The 23,528-nt window shown below is 62.2% G+C and overlaps 1 protein-coding gene across 4 annotated transcripts in view; it reads right to left on the bottom strand.

Annotated features, from left to right (window-relative positions):
• Positions 1 to 438: 438 nt before the first annotated feature.
• Positions 439 to 23,528, bottom strand: part of SARDH (sarcosine dehydrogenase) — a 39,306-nt gene continuing 16,216 nt past the window's right edge. For all 4 annotated transcript variants that reach the window (XM_036329184.1, XM_036329185.1, XM_036329186.1 and 1 more), the window contains exons 13-21: positions 22,429 to 22,542; positions 18,927 to 19,065; positions 16,663 to 16,776; positions 15,337 to 15,484; positions 14,167 to 14,260; positions 3,416 to 3,578; positions 2,903 to 3,071; positions 1,713 to 1,848; positions 439 to 1,271 (exon numbers count right to left, since the gene is read on the bottom strand). In XM_036329184.1, coding sequence (XP_036185077.1) covers positions 1,146 to 1,271; positions 1,713 to 1,848; positions 2,903 to 3,071; positions 3,416 to 3,578; positions 14,167 to 14,260; positions 15,337 to 15,484; positions 16,663 to 16,776; positions 18,927 to 19,065; positions 22,429 to 22,542 — 1,203 coding nt within the window. In that variant the 3' untranslated portion in view covers positions 439 to 1,145. The remainder of the gene's footprint in view (positions 1,272 to 1,712; positions 1,849 to 2,902; positions 3,072 to 3,415; positions 3,579 to 14,166; positions 14,261 to 15,336; positions 15,485 to 16,662; positions 16,777 to 18,926; positions 19,066 to 22,428; positions 22,543 to 23,528) is intronic.

Below are 23,528 nucleotides of genomic sequence, written 5' to 3'. Positions count from 1 at the left end.
CTCCCTGGCGACGGCTTTACTAGCCGGGCCCGTCCCAGCTCAGCCTGAAGCCGTATGTGAGCTCCCGAGAGGCCAGGCTGCACCCCAATCACCACCATGCTCATGGGGCTCTTCTGTGGCCCTTGTCCTCTCTGTCCCTAAGTATGTGCCCTGCTTCCCGGAGAGCCAGGGAAGGACTGTGGTGACTGGGAGTCACACCCATGCAGGGCAGCTTTGTTGAGGCTGTCTGGCCCCAGGGTGCCCAGTGGGCAATGAAGTCGGCGAGGGAGCGAGTGGAGGGGCTGGGACCTGGGCATGTGGGTGGGGCAGCCAGGCACCCATCCTGGCAGGGAAGCAGGGCCTCACGGCAGATGCCCAGAAAAGAGCCTAGGCCAGGCCCTTCCCCCAGGGTCCAGAGAAGAGACAAGGACACAGCAAGGACAAAGGCCACTCAGGCAGGAAGTTCTGTCAGGTTCTTACTGAGACATGATCATCAAGGAGCTCCTGGGGAAACTGAGGCAGATGGCCTGTCTGTATGGGCGAGGACTTCACACTGGGACTCTCGGAAGACTTCCTGTGTGAAAACCTGGGACATCGAGGCAGGAAGACCTCGCCGCCGTCCTGGGATCAGGGACAGGCCCTGCGCCCAGCGCCTGAATCAGAGGGCCAGAGCTGCCTGGCATGTGCCCAAGGCAGACATTACTAATCAATTCTGCTCTGTCCCCGACTGGCGGGGGGGGGGGGGGGGTATGGTGCCTTGAAAACCTCCACCGCCTGGAGCAGCAGGCGGAGCCTCCCTGCCAGAGCTCTGGGCTTGTCCGCTCTCAGCACCTTCTAGGAAGCTTGTCACGGTCCTGGCCCAAGACGCACAGGTGTGTCTGGGGGGATGGATGGACTAGAGACCACCTTTTGGCCAGTGACCAGAGACTGGGCCCTCGGGTCCTCTTCCCACCCTCTCTATCCACATCTGTCAGGTGAGCAGGCCTGGCCCGAGGGCAGGGAGGGCCCACGTTCTGGCAGGGGCCCAGGTCCTGGGCTCAGGGTGGTGCAGGCCCCGTGGGAGCCATGGGGCGGTGGGGGGGGGGGGGGAGGCCCTGTGGGAGCGGTGGGTGGGTGGAGGGCAGGTCTCTGGTGCCTGAGCAGCTGGGGCCCTGCCTGTAGGCCCATCAATAGATCCCCTTTACTCTCTTGTTGTCGGGGTCAAAGGGAGATTTCAGGTGAGCCTGGGCAGGATAGGTCACCCCCATCCTCTCCAGGCTGTAGTCCCCACTCTTCACAAAGTCTGGGGAGACCTAGGGGCAGAGGAGAGACGCTGTCACTCCTTACTTCCTGGTGGTGCTGGGCCCACACCTGCTGCTTCTCGGAGCAGGATCTCGGCCTCACTTCCTCCCCTGCGAGCAAGCCAACCCCGCCCAGGGCCTTCCCCGAACCAAGGGCCTGACCAGCGGGTGGATCCTGTGCCCAGATCCCTGGGTCCAACAGAGACAACATCTGGCAGGAATAACACAGGGCTGGGCCCCATGGAAGGTGTTGGGGAGTCTGCCCTGGGATTAGGGGCGCCCTCCCTCCCGGCACTCAGGACTTGGAGAGAACAATGAAAACACACAAGGAGGCGGCTTCTTGGCCGCGTGTCCCGTGGCCCCGGGCAGAGGCCCAGGCCGTGGGGGCTTCCAACACCTAAGACAGGGCCACCCAAGCTGCCATGTGGTCCCTGCTAACACCCCCCGACTCACCGGCCCGCCGCTGGGGTCCCGGATGTAGCCGTAGGCGATGGTCTTGTCGATGGTGAAGCCGAAGTCGGCCCTGCGTACGTGGCCCACCACCTGGCCGTCCCTCCAGATGGCCTCCAGGCCAAACATGGGCACTTTCCTGGGAGACGCAATAGAGAGACTGGGACCCAGAGCCCCATCGCTGGGAGACACCTGGCGGGAGGGGGGCTGGAGCCCCGAGACCCTCACACTGAGGGGACGAGCCTGGAGGATGTGGTGTCCAGGGTGAAGCGGCCTGGGCCCCACCCCGTGGACGAGGATGGGACGGAAGGAGGTTTTGTGAACATGTCCCGTCTCCTTTGGTGCCACCTCCAGGTGAGGAGACAGGCTCGGGAGCCCCGCCTTGTCCGGGGGCAGAGCCAAGGCCGGGCACTCCCTGTGGCTGCACAGCCGGCATCCTGGTGGGGTCGCCCGAGGATGGGACCACAGGCTGCCAGCCCTACGCTGTCTGTGCCCAACCTCGCCGAGCTGTTCCGGGTGACGGGCAGGCAATCATGCAAATGGTGACAAAAACAGCTCTGCTCGCAACCGCCCCCCACTGCCCGCACCTACCACCTCCACTCCCATCACTCCTGACACCTCTAAAAGCCCCAGACTCTGGGAGCGGGGCGCTGGCTATCACCCCAAACCCACAGAGCCAGAGCCCGCCCTGGAGGCGGCTGCCACTGGGACTCCACGGAGCCGTGGCTCTAACGCACATGGACTGTCACCTCAGAGTGACTCCGCCCACCCAGGTGGAACCCAGGTGCCCAGAACCAGGGACACCATGGCCCTGGCTGAGCAGCAGGCACAAAGCCGCCTGGGGAGGCAGAGGGCAGGTCCGAGAGAGGGGATCCTCTCGCTGGCAGGCGGCCCCGTCCCTGGCACCAGTGGTCCCATTTGCAAGTGCGGGTGCCCCCAGCCTGGCCCTGCCTGCCCCACCCCCGATCCCGGAGCCCGGGGAGCAGGCAGCTGGAACAGTGGGAGGCCCAGCCCGGTGACGGGAAGCTGTCTCGAGGCCAGGCCACCCTCCCAAGGCTCCTGTCTGGGTCGAACCCTGCTGGTGGTTGGGCAGGACCTCCCTCTGTTAAAATCCACACGGGAGGAAGGCGAGCCCCATCCTCGTCCCGCGGGCCCCGCTGCCCCAGCCCCGGCGGCCCAGGCCCAGCACTCACTCGTCCACCGTGAAGCAGACCAGGCGCCTGCGGAGGCCGGCCGCCCGCTGCCGCTGAAGGGCCTCGCGCCCCAGGAAGGGGATGGTGGACTTGAGCTTGCAGGTGAAGGCCAGGCCCGCCTCCAGGGGGCTGTCGTCCGGCCGCAGGTCCGCGTGCCAGTGTCGGTAGCCTGTGCAGAGGGGACCACGGCTCAGCGCCCCCAGGCCAGGCACCCACCGGCTTCCCAGCCCCGCACTGCGGGCTGGGACGGGGAGAGGCTGGCGGAGGGCCCTGGCAGCTCTCAGGACATTAGGCACTGCATCCGAACTGAGCCTGGTCCTGTCTCCACACCCCAGCTCCCTGCCCGAGGGAGTGTCAGAGGACCCGGCCTGGGGGAATGCCCGGGTCACGGGCAGTAGGCGGCGTGAGTGTCATGGGGGAGGAGGGAACAGGCCTGGGGAGTAGCAGCTTCCCGGCCCCTGCAGGGCTCTGCACCCCCGTCCTCCCCCCACTTCCCCCGCCACCTGTGCACACCTTTCTCGATGCTCAGAGAGTCGATGGCCCGGTAGCCGGCGTTGACGAGGCCATGCTTGGCGCCCGCTGCCATCACGGCCTGGTACACGGGCACGCAGGACGGCCCGGGGATGTGCAGCTCCCAGCCCAGCTCCCCCACGAAGGACAGCCGCATGGCCCGCACCTGGGGACAGTCACAGCGCTCACTTGGCTGGGGCACCCCACCACAGTCAAGGCTTCGCTACCACTCACGGGTGGACGGTGCCATTTCACCATTGTCATCGGCTGTCCCTGAGCCCCGGCCAGCCCACCACCGAAACGTGGGGTCTCCGAAGAGACTTCCCAGGAGCCCTTGGAAACCTGTAAGGGGAAAAGGGGTCGGTGGTGGGAGAAAGTAGGCACAGTTCCCAGGACTCAGCTCTCCTTCCAAGTGACCGTGTGAGGGTCCTGCAGCCACCAAATGACCCCAGACTCTGGCTGAAATCACCAAATGGACTCCCTTCCATTCTGGGGCTGGAAGTGCAACATGCGGGTGCCAGCCCGGCGCTCCCTCCAGGGCTCTGGGGGGACCCTTCTCCCCACTCCCCTGGCCTCTGGGCGCTCAGTGGCTGTGGCCGCGTTATCCCACCCTCTGCCTCCATCGCCCCGCGGCCTCTCCTGTGCTGCGTCCTTCCTGTGCCTCTTATCAGGGTGCCTGTCATGGACTGAGGCCCCGGTGTGGGGCTGAGCAGGAGCAGCTGTGACAGGGACGGCTGGTCTCTGCGTGTGTCCCTCACACCCATGCACCACCAGCCGGGGGTCACTCGGCCAGCGGCATGTGGCTGACCCCGCACGCTGGGTGGGACTGCGTGTCATCCAGGCACCTGGCAACCATGTCTGCTTCCAGGCCTGAGGGCAAGTCCCGAACCTACAGGTCCCCGTGGGGAAGGCCTGAGCGCTCAGCCCGGGGACCGGCCCGCTCACAGCAGAACAGTGAGAGCACAGCAGGTCACAGGTCATGGGGAGCACAGCAGGTCACAGGTCATGGGGAGCACAGCAGGTCACAGGTCATGGGGAGCACAGCAGGTCACAGGTCACGGGGAGCACAGGTCACAGGTCACGGAGAGCACAGGTCACAGCTCACGGAGAGCACAGGTGACAGGTCACGGAGAGCACAGCAGGTCACAGGTCACGGGGAGCACAGCAGGTCACAGAGGTCACAGGGAGCACAACAGGTCACAGGTCACGGAGAGCACAGGTCACAGGTCAGGGAGAGCACAGGTCACAGGTCATGGGGAGCACAGGTCACAGGTCACGGAGAGCACAGGTCACAGGTCAGGGAGCACAACAGGTCATAGGTCAGGGAGAGCACAGGTCACAGGTCAGGGAGAGCACAGGTCACAGGTCAGGGAGAGCACAGCAGGTCACAGGTCAGGGAGAGCACAGCAGGTCACAGGTCACGGAGAGCACAGGTCACAGGTCAGGGAGAGCACAGGTCACGGGGAGCACAGGTCACAGGTCACGGGGAGCACAGCAGGTCACAGAGGTCACAGGGAGCACAGCAGGTCACAGAGGTCACGGGGAGCAAGGAGAGGCCCCTCCACTGCTCCGGCTGGAAGGCCCACCGGGGGCAGCTCCCCTCGGGACACGCCCACGCAGGAGTGGAGGCCACGCTCCCGGCGCAGCAAGCTCCTCTGCACTGGACGCTCGAACCACAGCCGCGGGGGGCTGGACTCGGAAGGCCCTGGACGCGTCCGCCTCTCGAAAAACTCCCAACTGATGGGAAATGTGCTGTGGACGCTTCCGTGCCCCGGTGCAAGCTCTCGGCCTCCCCAGGCCTGCCTGCCGGCGGGGGCTAATCCGGGACAGCTGTGCGGAGCCTGGGCCCAAAGCCAGTCTCATACGGAACAAAACAGAAGAATCCTCGGTACAGCTCGCCCACCAACAGCCCCAGACTGAGGCTCCGAGTCTGACACCCCGCGCAGAGCGAGGGTCAGCCCGCCGCTTCCTTGAATCCCGGGTGGGACGCAGCCCCTTCCCAGCTCTGGGAGCCAAGGTGGGGGCTGCTGCAGCTGATCCCCCACACCCCGCGCAGGCTCCGCCACAGAGGGGCTGAGCGGATGCTTCCTGAGTGAGGAAACAGGCGGGAGCAGACGGACCCCGCCCCAGCCAGGCGAGGGCGAGTGGGGATGCCAGGGGCCTCTCCAAGGCCACGGCACCACTGGCTCCCGCACGCCCTCCTACTCTCCACGGAAGCAGGAAGATGGGGAAGTGCTCACGCCTTCGGAAGGGAAAGCCCAGTGTGAGGACGTCTGCAACACCGGCTCCAGGTCGGCCTCTCCCGACCTCAGTGTTCCCATCTGATAAATGGGCGGAGGCCAGTGCTGTGCGCACCACCTTCAGGGGAAGCCAATGCCTGATACACAGCCACCTGCCAGCACATGTTGGCGTGGAGGGACTGTAAGAGCAAGCCCCCCGAGAAACCCACTCATAAACAGCCCTGCATTCACTCTTACGGGGACCACAGGCAGTGGGCGGTCACAGAACCGTGGAAGGTTCCCAGGGAGGACTTCAGCCAGGTTTTGCTTAAGCCCTTTTCTCACCCTAATAAACTCGTTCAGCAAGGTCGCAGAGTACACGACCCACACCAGAAATCAGCGGTTTGTAACCCTGACAAAGGACAATCAGAAAGGAGGCGAATACACCCAACCATGGAGGCGAAAGACTTGTACACGGGAGACGACAGAACTGTGGTGAAAAAAATGAAAGAAGATACAAATAAATGGCCAGAGAGCCCGCGTTCATTACAGTACCAACACTACTCTGCGGTCTACAGGCTGAACGCAATCCCTGCCAGATCCCCACGGCGTCTGCAGAAATAGAGAAGCCCACCCTAAAACCCACAGTCCCAGGGACCTCAAACACCAACACTATCTTGAGAAAGAAGAATGCGGCGGGAGGGCTCGGCCTCCTGATGTCAAACTTTCTACAACCTGCTGTACTCAGCACCGCGCTGCTGGCCTGAGCCGACGCCGACACGCCCAGCCACGGAACGGCGCGGGGAGCCAGAAGCAGCCCCGTGCGCGGCCAAGTGGTCTCCCACAGGAGGCCAGAGCGCACAACAGAGCGGGGACGGCTCTGCGGTGCCGGGAAGCAGACGCCGCTGCAGAACGCCGCTGGGCTCCCTCCCACGCCGACGCAAACATGAGCTCACAACCGTCAAAGACCCACGTGTAAGACTGAAACGGCGCGACTCTTAGAAGAAAACATAGCGGCGCTGCTTTATGACACTGGGCCTGGGTGGTTTCTTAGCTATGACACCGAAGGCGTAGACAAGAGCAACACGTTCTCACGGGACTACGTTCCATCACGTGTGCAAACTTCTGTGCGTCAAAGGGTACGATCAGCAGTGGAAAGGCAGCCTGCGGCCTGGGAGACACTACTGACAAACCGTCTATTCGATACGGCTTAAGACCCAGAACACACACAGAACTACAACTCGACAACAGCACAACCACCTGAATAAGACATTTCTTCAAAGATGACATACCGACGACGGCCAGTAAGCATACGGCAAGTGATCAGTATCACTGAGCGTCATAGAAATGCAAATCAAAGTCGAAATGAGATGACCTCAGCCCTACCTAAAAACACACCCGGGAAATGACCAGTGTTGGCGAGGGTGTGGAGAAATGGGAATCCTTGGGCACAGCTGGCGGGAATGTGAAATGGTGCGACTGTTCAGGAAGACAGGATGGTGGTTCTTAGAAAAATTAAGAGAACGACCGTATGCCCAGCAATTCTGTTTCTGGGTTTTTGCCCCAATGCTGGGGTCCAGCCCCAGCAGGTCCAGGGGTCCCCAAAGGTGTGGACGGAGTCGGCGAAGAAGGAATGACACGGAGACAGCGTTCAGTTGATCAGCAGCCTAGCCAGGATCTCTAGCCAAGTTCTGGTTAGGATCTCCAGCCAAGTTCTGTGTCCATGTTCTCTTGCTAGGTTCTCCAGCCAGGTTCTCCAGGTTCTCCAGCCAGGTTCTCCAGGTTCTCCAGCCAGGTTCGGTAGCCATGTTCCCTCGCTAGGTTCTCCAGCCAGGTTCTATCTAGGTTCTCCTGCCAAGTTCTGTTGCCAGGTTCTGTTGCCATGTTCTCTCGCTAGATTTTCCAGCCAGGTTCTGTCCAGGCTCTCCTACCAGGTTCTCTCGCTAGGTTCTGTCTCTAGGTTCTGTGGCCAGTTTCTGACCAGGATCTTTTGCCATGTTCTCTCCAGCAAAGTTCTTCTGTCTCTAGGTTCTGTGTAGGCTCTGTGTCTAGGTTCTGTGTAGGTTCTGTGTCTAGGTTCTGTGTCCTGTTGTCTTGTTACATCTGTATTTATACCAGTTGATTCCAATCCTATCAATCTCTATTCCAAAGGTTAGGGCGTTTCTTATCTCCATTCCAGGGAGTAAAGATTATGTAGCTTAAGCATGATTGTTCGTAGTTAAAGTGATTAATTACCCGCTTAGCACTTAGTTAAGGGGTTTTATTCCCTCCCTAACTTCAGGGGGAAATCCCTACCTGGGGAAACAACCTTTCTCGGAGAGGTGACCTTGGTTAAAACACATAGTGCCAGGAAGGTGAGCAAACATATTAAGAACAGTATGCCATATATGCCAGGTCCCTTGAAACAGCAAGGATGGACCGGCTCCCGGCACCCCAAAGCACTGAAGGCAAGATCTCACACTGCCAGCTGCCCATGTTCACAGCAGCATTATTCACAACAGCCAAGAGGCAGGAGTGAGCCTGTGTCCATCCACAGCAAGATGGACAGTGTGGTACATCCACGCATGGCATAGTATCCAGCCGTGAAAAGGCAGGAAATTCTGACACCTGCTGCCACATGGACCAGCCCTGAGGACGTGACGCTGAGTGAACTAGGCCAGTCACAAAAGGACGTGTTCTGTATGACTCACGCGTAGGAGGCGCCTAACGTAGTCAAGTTCACAGCCACTGAGAGGAGGGTGGTTATTCGGAGCTGGGGGGGGGGGGGGGCGAGCTATGCACATCATGTGGAGATGTGAGTGCGCTGCCCACCGAGCCATGTGCGTTACGTGGTTAAGATGATGAAAGCGAGACGAGGCACCCTCTTCTCCACGGCCGGGCCCGACAGCCAGAGGGAGGGAGAGAGGCCATGCGCTCCATCCCAGGACCACAGGGCTCTACAGACCCACTCAAACCCTTCGGGGGAGGGAGGGGGGAGGGGCTATTCTCAGGGTTCAGTAACATGTGCGTTCAGGGAGCTTGGTGCGTCACTGACCTCCCGCCAGCTCTCCTTGGAGATGGCTGAAGTCCAAGGAGGTGCTGAGTGCCCGCCTGAGCCTGGGCCCAAGGCCCTGCAGGTGCCCAGGTCAGGGGAGGCCACGGCGCTCCCACGGATGTGCCATCAGAACGAGCCTGGCGCACCCGAGTCCGTCCCGAAGGAGGCGAAGCAGCCGTGCCCACAGACGCAGGCCGGCACGTCCACCTTCTCAGATCACATCAGCTCATGGCAGTTTCACAAGTTCCCAGCGTGTTTGGTTGTGTACCAGCACGGACGACGCAGCAGGCGCAGCCACCAACCTGTCACCCCTTAAACAGTGAGGCCCCGAGGCCCAGAGGCGGGGGGTCGGGACCAGAGCACGGACTGCTCACTGCAGGGCCTGTGGCCGCCCCGAGCCCACAGGAGAGGGAAGCAGCACGTTGGTTGTATGTTCAGATTATCTTCATTTTTCAAAACCCTCTGAAGGCTCCGAAGACATCCTGGATCCTAAAAACATCCTGCTATGGGGTGTGCACTCTCTCCCAGAGGTCTGGTTCAGAAGGCTAATGTGTGGTGGTGATGGTGGTGGTGACAGTGGTGATGATGGTGATGGTGGTTGCGGTGGTGGTAGTGATGGTGATGGCGGCGGCGATGGTGGTGATGGTGATGGCAGCGGCGATGGTGGTGGTGGCAGTGGTGGTGATTATTGTGATGGTGGTGAAGATGGTGATAGAAACTAGTTTTCTAGGAATCAGGATAAAAATAAATAAAAGGTGTGGTGCTCAAACCGCATTTTATAAATCTGGCCCCTCTGAGGATGTAAAAAGCACCATAGACACTGTCCAATCCCGGGGCTCCTCTCCGGCCTGTGGGAGGCCGGGTCAGCCCGGGACGCTCTGAGGAAGGCGCGCCTTCCCAACTGGCTGGCCTGGAGTCGGGTTTCAAGCTGCTAGTGACAGCGACGGGGCACCCCCAGAGGCGCTGTCTGCACCCACAGAGGACGCAGGGCAGCAGGGCCGGACACACAGAAGCCCCTGCAGAGAAGGGACGGGGCTCCTGGAGGAGGTTCTGGAATCTCTGATGCACACGCCCCAGGTCTCTTAGCACCACCAGCCTCATTCCAACCACACTGTCCTCAGGCCCCAGCCAGACATGCTGCCCCCGCGGACACCACAGGAGGGGCTGCGGGTGCTGGGCCACGGCTCCCGGGTCCCGGGGCCACAGCGACCTGCACAGGTTGTGCGAAGGACCTTTCAGCCAGCAACGGAAACCCCATCGGCCAAGGCCGTCTGCGTGGAGGTGGCCTCATCGGGAGCCCCTCTCTAGAACGTTGCGGGTGAGAGAACCTTCCCCCAAGTCATCAAATCCGTGCGGACTTCACACCATCAGGGAGAGAAACTCAATTTCCTTCTGACCTGAAATTCATGTTCAGGGGAAAGTCGCTCTATGGCGTCTCGTGCTGAGCCTCCAGCCGGCGCTGCTGCTGTGCAGAGGGGCCCGTCCTCACCAAGGCACCGGGACACCACGTCCAGCCCGGTGACCGCACCGGGAGCGTGTCCCCCGGGAACCTCCATGGCCTTGCGGCCAATGTGAGGGAAGTCAGGCCATCTGGTCAGCTGGCTGCCGGGGACAGCGTCCCGCCCTCTGTCCTTCCTCTTGGAATGCGGCTCACGGACGCCTGGCCGGAGCCAAGCATCTCGGAGAATTATTGCAAAACCGTGACACGGCTCAGCTGGGGACACCGCCTGGCCAGGGACCTTGCCCGGCTGCTGTGAGCCTGGGTACCGTGGGCGCAGCGGGGCTGCCCATGCATCCTGGGCCGGGCTGGGGCGAGGCTCAGGGCCGCCACTGCGCGCCCTGCAACCAGGAGGCCTTGCCGACTAGAGGCCCACGTCCCTCTCCCACATCTGCTTGGCCGGAGCCCAACGATCTCCCATAAATACTTGGCCCGGCCTGCGCTGCGGCCCCGGTGTCTCTTCACATTGAGGGATGGGGCGCCAACACGCACCAAAGCCCAGACAGCTCATTTGGGAGAATGTGAGACTCCCCGGGCCCGGGAGGGGGGACGGCTGACAGACTTGTGGGCCGGCCCAGAAAGGAGTTTAGACATTGTCTAGCCTGGGCGCTACAGATGGGGAAACTGAGGCCTGAGAGGCAGCCCCGAAGAAGGCTGGAGTGAGACTGGAAGCCAGGCCTGCCCAGCCCCCAGCTCTATTGAACAGTGGGGTGACGTTGCCCCTGAGCCCTCAGTTCTGTGCTGACCCAGCTTCCGCCCGAGAACGTCCATGACTCCACCCACCAGGTCTCTCCTCCATCCGTGTTTCTCTGGCCGAGACTTGACTCTCCCTCCTCGAACTTGTCCCTGGGACCCTCCTCATTCTGATCTCAGCTCCTTGGGGAGGGGCTCCTGCCCGCCCCTCAGGTCACCCTCCAGTGCAGGCTGGGCTGTGGCTGCAGGACCCTGCCCAACCCCAACCTCAACCCGGTGTGACTCCTGGAGGGGGGTCGCAGCTGCCACCCAGGGCCTGGCTCAGAGCTCCGCATCTGGCTGGCACTCAGCTGATGCTCCCAGCTGACATGTGGGCACTGATTTCAGAGCCAGGCTGGGGGCGTGGTGAGGGGAGCTCAGCGTTGGCAGGAGAGGAGACCCAGCGCTTATTTCTCATGGAAGAGCCAGCCTGCCAGTCTCTGCAGGCCCGGAAGGCAGCAGGTCTCCGGGAGAAGACGCCCCGCAGGACTGTCTCAGGGTCCCGAACTAGGAATCTCCCGGGTCCACAGTGAGGCTGGGGAAGGGGCACGGTTGAGGGACGCTGGTCACCGGGCTTCGAGGAGAAACGGCCCCGCGTCAACGCCCAAGCACAGGGGCTCACGGAGCTGAGCGAGAGGACGCGGCGCTCAGAGCGGCTCTCAGAACATTTGAAAGAACAAGAACCCGACTGCAGGGTCGTGAGGGAACCAAGCCGTGTACACAGATGTGCACGCAGGGTGGTCCCGACTCTGTGTTCGCATTCGGCCAGAGTCAGGGAGGAAGGAAGCACCTGGGGCCTATCTGTTTGTCTCTGTCTGTCTCTCTGTCTCTCTCTCTCTCTCTCTGTCTATCTCTCCCTCCCCCCCCTCTCTCGGAGTTAGGGCTTCCTCTACGCATCATTTGGCATATGCTCCCGGGATTTTCAGTGAAACGCTGATGCCCAGACGGGCAGGCAGCTTTGCGCCAGCTTCTCCTGGAATCTGCTTAACGACCCCCGTCCCGTGCCAGGTCCACCCCCGTCCCGTGCCAGGGGGACAAAGGGAAGGCTCAGAGAGGCCGAGGGGTTGGAAGCAGAGGAGGGCACATGCGTCCACCCAGCGGTAAATCCTTTTTGACAAAACCAGTAGCCAACCCTGGGGGACAGGGCGGGGAGGAGCCCGCACACCCTAACCCCCCCACTCCCCGACCCGTGTCCGCCCGCTTATCACCCTGGGGAGAGGTTCACCCCGAAGCCCGGCCTCTTTTCCACCAGCCTGCTCGGAGCCCAGCCACCTCGGCGGCCAGACCTGGGAGGCGGCCAGGGCGGCCCCAGGGGTGGGGAGGCAGCCGGACCCGCCATCCAAGACCATGTTCCAGGTGCCTTATGGGAGCGCCTGGCTGAGAGGGGAGTGCTCCCACCTGGTCCTCTCCCCAGCGAAGCCCCACCCTGAACCACACAGAGGCTCCCAGCTCAGACGCCGCATGGGCCGAGGGGCGGGCGGGGTGCAGCCACCACCCCGGCTGAGCTGTGCTGCTCCTGCGAAGTGCCCACCCTCTCTGGTCCCGGCAGGCAATTTGGCACCGAGGAGTCAGGAAGCGAGCTAGACAGATCCCCCTCCCCGCCCTCCCAGCTTCCTGCTCCCCTAGCTCGGCCTCTGCAGTGAAGGAGGGAGCGGAGCCCTCGCCTCCTGGGCTCCCTCCGCAGAGCAGCCTTTATCTCCCTCCCCCTGGCAACCTCCTCGCCGATGTCATCGAAATGCTGTTTATTTGCTAACAGGACCCAGACGCGTCCGACCTCCAGACCTTCTGCGGGCCAGCATGGCTCCCGACCAACGCTCCCTCACACTCCCCGCCCAAACCCCCGATGAACACGGGAGATGAGAAAAGGACCATCTGTCTGTCTGCCCAACCCGTCCTCACGGTCACGTCTGCTTCACGGACACATATCCATGCACTCTTCCTGTTTTATGGGCTGGGCGGCCTTGGGCAGCCCACCCAACCTCTCTGAGCTCTATTGGAAGAAACATCCGTCCTCCAGGGTGATGGGGACCTGGCCGTGGCTGCTGCCCGTGTGGCTACCACCCCTGCCAGGGGTAACCCTAAAATAGTGGCTGCCCACGTGGCTGCCACCCCTGCTATGGGTAACCCTGCAGCCATGGGGAACACTCACTCATGTCTGGACACATTTTTGGTCACAACAGGAGGAGTCCTGGCATCGAGCGGCTGGAGGGCAGGGATGAGGTTAACACCTGCCACTCCCAGGACGGCCCAGCACAGTACGTCAGCTCCCAGTGTCAGCGCCGTGAGGGTCAGTGTGGGGAATCGTGTCAGTGCGCCTAGAGCGGCGTCTGGTCCAAGGCCTGGTCCAGTGGGGCTGGTACAGCACCTGGTACAGTGGGCTTGGTACAATGAGCCTGGTACAGCACCCGGTACAGTGGGCCTGGTACAATGAGCCTGGTACAGCACCCGGTACAGTGGGCCTGGTACAATGAGCCTGGTACAGCACCCAGTACAGTGGGCCTGGCACACAGAGAGGACAGTGGCTGGTACAGCACCCGGTACAGTGGGCCTGGCACACAGAGCGAACAGTGGCTGGTGTTACTTACACTGTCTGCCGCTCCCCTGGCCTCAGGAACGCAGAGGGAAGCTCACGGTCCCTAATTCCCAACAAGGACACTGAGGCCCAGGAAGGCCATGCTGACCCAGGCCGGACCAGGCGCCTGGCCGCAGAGGCTCTGAGGAGGCCAGTTCTGACAGGGCCCTGACCGTCTACAGTCTCAGAAGCTTCGGGTCCTGCATCCCGGACTGTCTGAGCTGGGGGGGAGGGAGGGGGTGCCCCTCAGGACTGCTAGAGCTCCCCGAGCAGCCCTCCTCCTCCCACACCCACCACACTGGTGGGCGAGGGGGAGACACAGCAGGACATGGAGACCTGCCCAGCTGCCCCAGCCCCGCCGTCCCAAGGAGGCAGAGGAAATAACGCGTCACCCGATGCGGGAGGGGACCCCGGGCGGCTGTGCAGGTGGCGAGGCTGAGGTTGCCTTCCTGGCAGAAGCTTGGGACTGAGCCCCCTGTGCCAGGCACCAGGAGCAGCTGGGGTGGTGCCTGGCTTAGACCCACCCCTGGAGGTCCTGGCAGCTGGTGGGCAGGACCCGGTCTCTGTTCACAGTGGGGAACCAAGGCTCTGGGAGGTGAACAGTCTTGCCCAAGGGCACTGGGGTTCCCAAGTCCCAGCCCCGGATATTCCTTCCAGCAGGTGGCTGCTGCCCGCAACCCGGGGACAGCGGGTACCTACCAGGTGCCCGGCGGCTCGCACCAGCTTGTGGGTGGAAAAGGGGAAGGCCTCGTTGCTCAGGTCTGCATCCAGCACCTCCTGGAGGATGGCCCGGCTGCAAGCAAGAACAGTCGGTCAGTCAGTCAACAAATACTTGATGGCACCCCTGGGTGTGCGGGCCAGTCCCTGTGCTCGTGGGGCAGACTGACAGCAGGCCTGGTGCTAATGAAGACACAGCAGGGCGAACACACACCACACAGGCACAGAAAGCCACCCTCACAGCAACAATGAAGGAGCAGGCGATCGCGGTGGAGGCGAGACCCATAGATGCGCTCTCAAGGGCTCCTTCCTCGGGTGGGTGAACAGAGGCTGGGACAGTGATCTAACCATCTAACACCCCCTCTCCCCCCGTCTGACCACATCTCCTGCTGCCCCGCGCCTCCACCCCCCACCCCGCTACAGACCTGGGTCCCCACAGGCAACCCGAATTCAAACACTTGACAGTTCCAGTACACGAGCCACTCAGATCCTCTTTGACTGCTCAGCAAGCACCCACTGTGCGCCTGCTGTGTGCCCGAGCAGTGCCCATGAAGGCAGCTACGACCCCGCCAGGGAGGGAGGCCGGCCAGTCTCGCGCCAGCCGGGGAGATGTTGGCACAGGGCTGGCAACCCACAGGCGCCGGTGGGTGGCTTTAACACGATGCGCTTCCCCTCTGGCCCCTCACCCCCGGGTTCCTCCTCCGAAGCCCAGCCAGAGGGGCCTTTGGACAGTGCCCAGCTGCCCACGTGCCCCTTCTGGGCTGGGCTCCGCGTGGGGAGTTCTGTGAATCCGTACAGAGTGAATGAATGGGGAACGAGCGGCCCTGTGGTCATCACAGGCGTGCAGGGAGCTGTTCAGAAGGAGGCAGGTGGCCTCTCGCCCAGGCAGCAGGCAGGACCTGGGCCCGGCTCTGCCCGCTCCCAGAGCCGCATGTAATTCTGAGACGTGACCCCTGAACCCTGCGATACTGAGTCACACAAAAAGTTTCTCTGTGTTTTACAGCTTTAGAGACGGTTTATCCCGCGTGGAATCTCTAGCTTCCCCCGACTGGTTAGCTAACCAGACTGTCCCCTTCTGGACAGCAAGGGCTTCTGGCCACGGGTCCCAGTTGGAGGGACTAGGGTCGGGGCCCAGGTGCACCCTCTCCTCACCTGGCTGGGCCCTGGATGCTGATCATGCCCAGGTCCTCTGAGCTGTCGATGAGCTGGCACCGGAATTGCTGGTCCTGCAGCACCGAGGTGATGTGGGACCAGTTGTGCTGGGCCACGGCCCCGCCCACAGCCAGGTAGAAGGCGTCCCCTGGAAGGGAAGCAGAGCCTTAGAGAGGGTTGTGGAGCTGGGGCCTGAGGCTTGGGTTGAGAGAGCGACCAGCAGAGCAGTGACCTGGCCGGGCCTGGACCCTCACACACACAGGACACCGCCTGGGACCGTCACTGGGGGAGACCGGGGTGTGGGACCCTGAGGACGCACACGCCAGGGAGCACTTTCCTGGGAGAGTCAGAGGCTCTCTTCACTTTTCAAAGGCTCCCGATCTGGGAGAGAGTGCGAGCCCGACACCATGTCACCACAAGAGACCCCCGCCCCACGTCAGCCAGGGCGGGCAGCCTGGGACCCGGCTCCTCTCCTCTGGGAGCTGAGAGCCCCTTGCCAGCTTCCATGTCCCTCCGTGTGCCTGTGTCCCTGTGTCCCTGGTCTCAGGCACCCCACCCGGCCCAGATCCAGACTCGCTGAGGCCGGCACCGGTGGACCTGGCCCGCGGTCTCTCATCCAAACACGGAACGGCTGGGCCGGAGACCAGAGGCCAGCCCAGGTCGGGCCCAGCTGCAGGCGGAGCGGGAATTCGGGGCGCAGCAGCCCTGGACTGGATCCCGCACGTCCCGGTGCTGCCAGCTGTTTCCTGCGGGCTGTGCCCAGGCCTTTCGCGATGAGAGGAGGTCAAAACCCCCGCTCAAGGCTGCGTGTGCACAGCCGGGATCCGACGCAGATCGCCCGTCCTCTTGCCTTCCTGGTGATCTGACGGAGCAGGTGCCGTGCACACGCGTGTGCCACACACGTGCACTTAACTACTCGCACTCAGAGCAGGAACCGAACAGCTTTCACTGCGGGCGGTGTCCCCGGCCCTGCAGCGCCTCCCGTGCCGGCGCCACCTCGCCTTCCTCCAACCCTGGGGCCGAGGGTCCACTGGAGCCCAACCGGGAGTCCCGTGGGCACCCGGACAGTGCACGGGGCACAGGTGCTCACGCAGAGAGGGGCTCACGCATCCCGGTGGGAGGCACGACCTTCGCCTGGGCTCACCGCTCGGGCAGAGGAGCCGAGCGGCCCGCGCCACGGCCGCCGCGAGCGCCAGGGTCCGGGCTCGCAGACATGGCACTGCGCCCCGAGCGAGCGCAGACCTCTCCTCGCCCCTCCCGCCCTCCCGCCGCCAGGGGCGCCAGGGGCACCGGCCAGGCCGCCGGAGCGTGCCCGGCGCTGCTCACCTTCGAAGGCGGGGGCGAGGGGCGAGGCCTCGGGGCCGGGGGCCAGGCGGCTGACGGTCAGGTCGCTCTCGGTGCCGCCCCGCGCGTTCAGCATGCACGTGTACACGGTGGAGCCTGCGCAGGAAGGCCGTCTGTGCGCCGACGCACGCACGCACGACGCACGCACGCACGTACAGACGCACGCAGGCACCCAGGCACGCACAGATGCACACAGGCACGCACGCAGGCAGGCACGCACGCAGGCACGCACTCACGCAGGCACGCACTCACGCAGGCACGCACTCACGCAGGCACCCACGCACGCAGGCACGCACTCACGCAGGCACCCACGCACGCAGGCACGCACTCAGGCAAGCACCCACACACGCACAGACGCAGGCAGGAAAGACCCCTCCACTCAGGGTCGCCCGCCCCCGCCCGAGGGCCTGGAGAGGGGGCGCGGGTCGCCAGCGCCATCAGCCCCTGGAGAATCAGGAAGGAAGGTCTTTCTTCTCGAAATGTCTCGCCATTGACGCCCCCCCACCCTCACCCCCGTCCCCAGGATCCACGTCTCGTCCACTGGGGCTCTCCGAGCACCGTGCCTGGTAGCAGAGGCTCCCTAGAGTCTGCAGGATAAATGGGTATGTGATGGGGGGAGGGGGAGGTGGGCGGCGGGGGTGCAGGGGGGAGGGGTGGATGGATGGGAAGGTTGGAGGGCAGATGGGTGGAAGGGGGAATGGGTGAAGGGGGAGTAAATGGGTGGAGAAGAGAAGGAGTGGGAGGAGGAGATAGGGTGGGAGGGAGGAGGAGGTGGTGGCAGGAGGGGATGGGGTGGGAGGGCAGGTGGATGGTGGGAGGAGGGGATGGGATGGGTGGGCAGGTGGATGGGTGGGAGGAGGAGGTGGTGGGAGGAGGAGATGGTGGGAGGAGGGGTGAGTAGGCAGGTGGATGGTGGGAGGAGGGGATGGGATGGGTGGGCAGGCGGATGGGTGGGAGAAGGAGGTGGTGGGAGGAGGGGATGGGATGGGAGGGCAGGTGGATGGTGGGAGGAGGGGATGGGATGGGTGGGCAGGTGGATGGGTGGGAGGAGGTGGTGGTGGGAGGAGGAGATGGTGGGAAGAGGGGTGGGTAGGCAGGTGGATGGTGGGAGGAGGGGATGGGGTGGGAGGAGGTGGCGGTAGGAGGAGGGGTGGGTAGGCAGGTGGATGGTGGGAGGAGGGGATGGGATGGGTGGGCAGGTGGATGGGTGGGAGGAGGTGGTGGTGGGAGGAGGAGATGGTGGGAGGAGGGGTGGGTAGCCAGGTGGATGGTGCGGCAGGATGACTGGTGAGTGGATTCATGGGAGCTCTGAGGGACGTAAATGGAGGTGCAGAGCGTAGGTGGGTTGGCGGGTTGGCTGGAGAGATGCTGTTATGGGTGGAATTGTCCCCAAAAGGTGTGTTGGGGTTCCCTCCCCCAGTGTCGGTGAGCGAGGACTTGTTTGGAAACAGGCCTTGGAAGACGTAATCTCATAAAGGCAGGTCATGAGCGCGGGTTCTAACCCAACATGGCTGGTGTCCTCATCGGAAGAGGAAATGCAGGGAGGAGGCCCTGTGGCCTCGGAGGAGGGACAGCCGCAGCCAGAAGTGGGGACAGAAGCAGGAGGGTCCTCCCGAGCGTCAGGGCAGCGTGGCCCTGGTGACACCTGCTTGGGGCCTCTCGCCTCCAAACTGAAAGGCAGTCATTGAGGCCGTGCGGGGGCACAGCCACCCTGGGGACTGGTGCAGAGGATGCGTGAGGCTTGGGTGGGTGGCTGGATGGGTAAAATGGTGAGTGGGTGACAAAACAGGAGATGACTATCCCAGATGTTACATGACACTCATTAGAAAATTACCCATTCTTTATCTGAAATTCACATTTAACTGAGCACGAGTGTTTATTTAATCTGGAACCCTATCTGGGGCAAGCACTCCTGGGGGTGCGTGGGGGGCCCCCCAGTGCCAGGAGACATTTACTGGGGGCCTCAAATCCTTTCTAGAACAAAGAACCGGGGCAGCAAGGGATGGGGGTGGGGAAGGAAGGGAGGAGAGAGGGATGCAGGGAGGCCCACAGCCCTGGGGCCTGGGATTGGTAGTAAGTGCACAGGGATCTGGACAGGGGCCCAGGCCAGGCCAGGCCAGGCCAAGGGGCAGAGCATGTGCTGGAGGAACCCAGAGGTGCCACCTCGTGCCAGTGCCCAGAGCTGTGCCAGGAGTTCTGCCTGGAGCTGAAGCCTGGCAGGAACATGACCCGCCCTGGTCGCGTACCTGGGGGTCGGCTGACGTCAGCGGAGAACAGCCAGTCAGCAGCCTTCCTCGCGTCCACGCCCACCAGGTAGAACTTGCCGAAGTAAGACATGTCGAACACGGCCGCCGCGCCTCTGCAGGCCAGGCACTCCTGCCTGATCTGCAAGAGCCAGGGGGGCGCCAGGGGCTCTGAGACGTGCCCCCCGCCAGGATCGTGGGCACTGGGGCTCTGCTGCCACCCACTCTGAGCCTCCCCTCCGTCCCCTCCAGCTCGGAAACACCGTGACATCTCAGACACAGGGACACGCCCATGGTAGATCATCAGCCATAAAAGCAAACCTAGTACTTTCAAAAGGCTTAAAGTCATACAAAGCGTGTTCTTCGACCACAATGGAATTACACCGGGAATCTAGCAGGACACTGGAAAACTCTCAGAGCAGTGAAACGGAACAACAGCCAGCAGATCAGGAAAAATCGCAAGGGGACCTAGAAGACGTTGAGCGGAGTGACAATAAACCCGCCACGTATGAGAGGGTTTTAAAATGCTTACGAGTAAATGTAACAAAAGTGCAAAATTGGAATTAAAAATGACAAACTATTTTTGAAATAAATCAAAGAAGACCTGAGCAAGTGGGAAGACATCCATGTTTGCGAAAGACTTACTGTTGCCAAGGGGAACACACTCCCCAAGTGGACCTACTGTTTCAACACCATCCCTACCAACATCTCAGCCGACCCGTGGCAGAAACTGACAAGCTGATTCCAAAATTCATATGAAAATGTGAGGGACCCAGAATATTCAAGACAATCTTGAGCCCTAGCTGGTATGGCTCAGTGGATAGAGCATTGGACTGCGGACTGGAAGGTCCCGTGTTCAATTCTGGTCAAGAGCACATGCTCGGGTTGCAGCCTCGGTCCCCAGTAGGGGGTGTGCAGGAGGCAACCGATCAATGATTCTCTCTCATCATTGATGTTTCTATCTCTCTTTCCCTCTCCCTTTCTCTCTGAAATTAAATATATATATAAAAAGAAGAACAAAGCTGGAGGACTCATACTTCTTGACTTGAAAACTTATCAGAAACTTACTACAAAGCTACTGTAATTGAGACAGCGTTGTGTAACCTATGGATCGACACATAGATCAACAGAGTAGAATTGAGGGTCCAGAAATAAACCCTCACATTTATGATTTTCAACAAGGGTGGCCCCAGGCAATTCAGTGGGGGGAAGAATACTCTTCACCCAGTGGTGCTGGGACCACTGGCTGTCCACACACACAAGAATGAAGTTGGACCCCCTACCTCACACCGTCCACACAACATAATCAGAGTGGATCACAGACCAAGTGGAAGAGCTGCAACTGTAACATTCCTAGGAGAAACCTACGAGTAAGTCTACGTGAACTTGGGTTAGGAAACGTTTTCCTAAACAAAACACCCAATGCAGAAGGGACAGACGTGCCTCATCTGAATCAAGAACTTCTCTGCCACCAGCAACACCACCAAGAAATGAAACGACAACCCACAGAGTGGGGAGTGCTTGCAAGTCTTTTATCTGATCAGGGATTTGTATCCAGAATCTATAAAGAATCCTCATAACTCAAAAAAGGTAAACGACACAATTAACAGATGAGCAGAGGGTCTGAATAGACATGTCTCCCAGGAAGGCAGACACATGGCCAACAAGCACGTGCAGAGATGCCCACAGCATCAGGCATCGGGGAAAGGCAACTCAGATCTGCAGGCTGCCGCCTCCCCCACTGCGATGGCTGGAATCAGACAAGACAGGGCCGGGCGGGCGTGGAGCCCACATGGCCAGCGGATGGAAAGGGGAGTGGTCACCTTGAAAACAGCCGGGGGTGGCTCAAAACATTAAACACAGAGTTCCTGCGCGACCCAGTGACCCCACTGCGGGGTGTCCCTCTGCCCAGGAGAGGTGAACACATCCGTCCACACGCAGACTTGTGTGCACGTGGTCACAGCAGCCACAACGTGGAAACCACTGGAATGAGCACCCACGGCTGGATGGATAAATAAAACCTGGGCCATCCTCATCATGGAACCTTGTTCAGGATCGAGTGGAAAGCTCCACCCCCTGCAGACACCAGACACGCAGCCCTTCCCGCAGCCCCTCCCCCCGCGGGCACCTCTGCCTACGCTGCTGGGCCCGGACCAGAAGCCGAAGCAGCTTCCTGGCTGATTCACGTCTCCCTGCTCGGGAAGTGCCAAGTTGGCACCCCCTCCAAGCTCTCACAGCGGAGCGGAGCAGCCTTAGACGCTGCGGGTGCAGAGGCGCCAGACAGAGCCCCACTCGCTCCCCAAGAGGCAGCCCGGGGACCCTGAGGTTTAATGCAGCGCCTCCCACCCCCGCTTCACGGGACCCCCATGGAAGCTGGCTCCAAGGCAATGGTGGGGTGATGGTCCCTTCCCTTGGGGATGGTTGCTGAATTTTGAGGCCCAGTGCCAACAAAACCAAAGTGTGAGTACTTGTTCAAAAGTAGGAGTGTCGCCCTTGCTGGTGTGGCTCAGTGGATAGAGCATCGGCCTGCAGACCAAAGGGTCTCAGGTTCGATTCCGGTCAAGGGCACGTACCTTGGTTGAGGCTCCTCCCTGGCCCGGGCCTTGGTCAAGGCACGTGCAGGAGGCAACCCATCGATGTGCTTCTCTCACATCGATGTTTCTGTCTTGCCCTGTCTCCTCCACTCTCTCTAAAAACCCTCGCATGAGGATTAACAAAAAAGTATGAGGAGTTTCGAGGCGCGAGCACAGAGTTCCCCCGCCCAGGCGCTCCTGAGTGAGGCCCCGTGTCTGCGCAGGTGGCCGGCCCAGGAAGCGGGCTGTGTGGCGTGACCCTCAGCGCTGCGTCCCTCGGGGTGCCTCCCGGGCCTCCCTGGGCGCTGGGACCCCGGCTCGGGCCGTGGCTCCACTCCTGCACAGAGGCACCTGTGGGCGTCAGCCCGCCTCTCCCGTCAGCCGCGTGTGTGGACACAGCGACGTTCCGCTTCGTGACTTTACCACGTGGCCAAGAAGCCGGCCTGGTGCGTCCTGCACTGGCCGCCCCTGAGAACGCCGTCACCTCCACCCCACAGAGTGGGGGCCCGGCTCTCGAGCGAGGGGCAGCGAGCAGCCCGGACCACGGACCCTCCCCAGCGGCTCTGCTCTGCCGCCCCAGGGTCTGCTCTGGGGAGAGGCCCTGCGCTGGGCCCGGAAGGAGGGGCTCATCACTAATAGAGCCGACACGGCTCCCAGTTCTGGACGAGGCTCAGAGGGGCCGAGGCCCCAGCCTGAGGCCACACAGCCAGACCCAGGCCTGCTGCCCGGAGTGGTACCGCTGCCCTGGGCCTGGCTGCTGGACGAGGGAGCAGAGGGGGAGGGGACATCACCTGACTCCTGGCAACTGAGTCAGCCCCACCGGGGATGGGACGGAGCCAGGAGCTGGGCAGCTCTGCAGACCAGGAGGGCCGGCTACAGAAGCCCCGTCTCTTACTCGGGGGGGGGGGGGGGGGGGGGGCACGGCGACTCACCACCTCGTGGTGGGGCGGGAAGTCGAAGGTGTACTCGGCCCCCAGCAGCTGGTTGTAGGCGTGGTCCTGGTGCGCCTGGTGCCCGTAGGCCCCGTAGTAGTCGTAAGGGAGGACCTGGGGAAGGAGCCTGCTCGTCCTGGTCCCGCCCATCCTCCCGCCTCCCCCCACACAGATCCGGCCTGGCAGGCACCGGCTGGTCCCACAAGGACAGACACACAAGACCCATGAACCCGCACAAATGACACCTTAATCACTGAGCGCCTGCGTGGTGGTGGGTCTTTGAGCCCGTGGGGGCCCCAGGGGGATGGAGAAGAAAGTAGGGGGAGTCAAGGTGCGGAGAGAAGGGGAGGCAGGAGGGGGTCCACCAGGACCTCAGGGCTTTCGACTCCACGCCCAGGCAGTGGGGGGCGGCCGGGGATGGGGATGAAGAGTGGGTGGCCATGGCAGTCGGGGACCAAGTCCTGCTCAGAGTCCCTCCTCTCCTGGGAGGAGGGTCCTGCTACGGGTGAGGACCCTGAGGCGCGGGGCCAGGATGACCTGTCCCAGGCGAGGGCTCCCGGTGTGGGTTGCACCCGGGCGGCCCTGGGCTCCTGCGTGGGGAGGTGGGTCCCTACAGGCCTCAGGAGGAGGGACGGCGCCCGTGGGGCTCAGACCCGAGCGGAGGCGTGCGGGAGCTCTGGCTGGCTCCCCTGTCGATGGCCCGGAACACTCCTGGGGATGTGGGTTGCTATGGAGACGGAAGGGGCGCGCTGGGAGGGGATGGCAGGATATACAACAGGAAAGGGGTTTTCATTTGTTCCCATCAGGACCAGCTACCTCCCCACCGGCTGAAAGCCTCGCGTGCTGCCTCGATGGCCCCCCAGGGGCTCACAAACAGGGTGGTCTGACTCTTCTCTGAGGGCCTGGGCCCCTGGGGGGCACTGAAGGGGGAGCCCCAGGAGGGCGCCCCAAGGCCAGGGTGGTGTGAAACCCCAGCTCAGAAGCCGACACACAGAAGCACAGCCTCCTGCGAGGCCCTCCCACTCTCACAAATGAGCAGTTGCAGTTGCCAAAAATATGTGAACCCGATTCCGGGGAGACAACTGATTTCTCCTGCAAAC

This window comes from Myotis myotis, unplaced genomic scaffold (assembly GCF_014108235.1).
Source record: "Myotis myotis isolate mMyoMyo1 unplaced genomic scaffold, mMyoMyo1.p scaffold_m19_p_12, whole genome shotgun sequence".
In the NCBI taxonomy this organism is placed as follows: domain Eukaryota; kingdom Metazoa; phylum Chordata; class Mammalia; order Chiroptera; family Vespertilionidae; genus Myotis; species Myotis myotis.
Note: the sequence above shows the minus strand (reverse complement) of the source record. Positions and strands in the feature narration are given on the sequence as shown.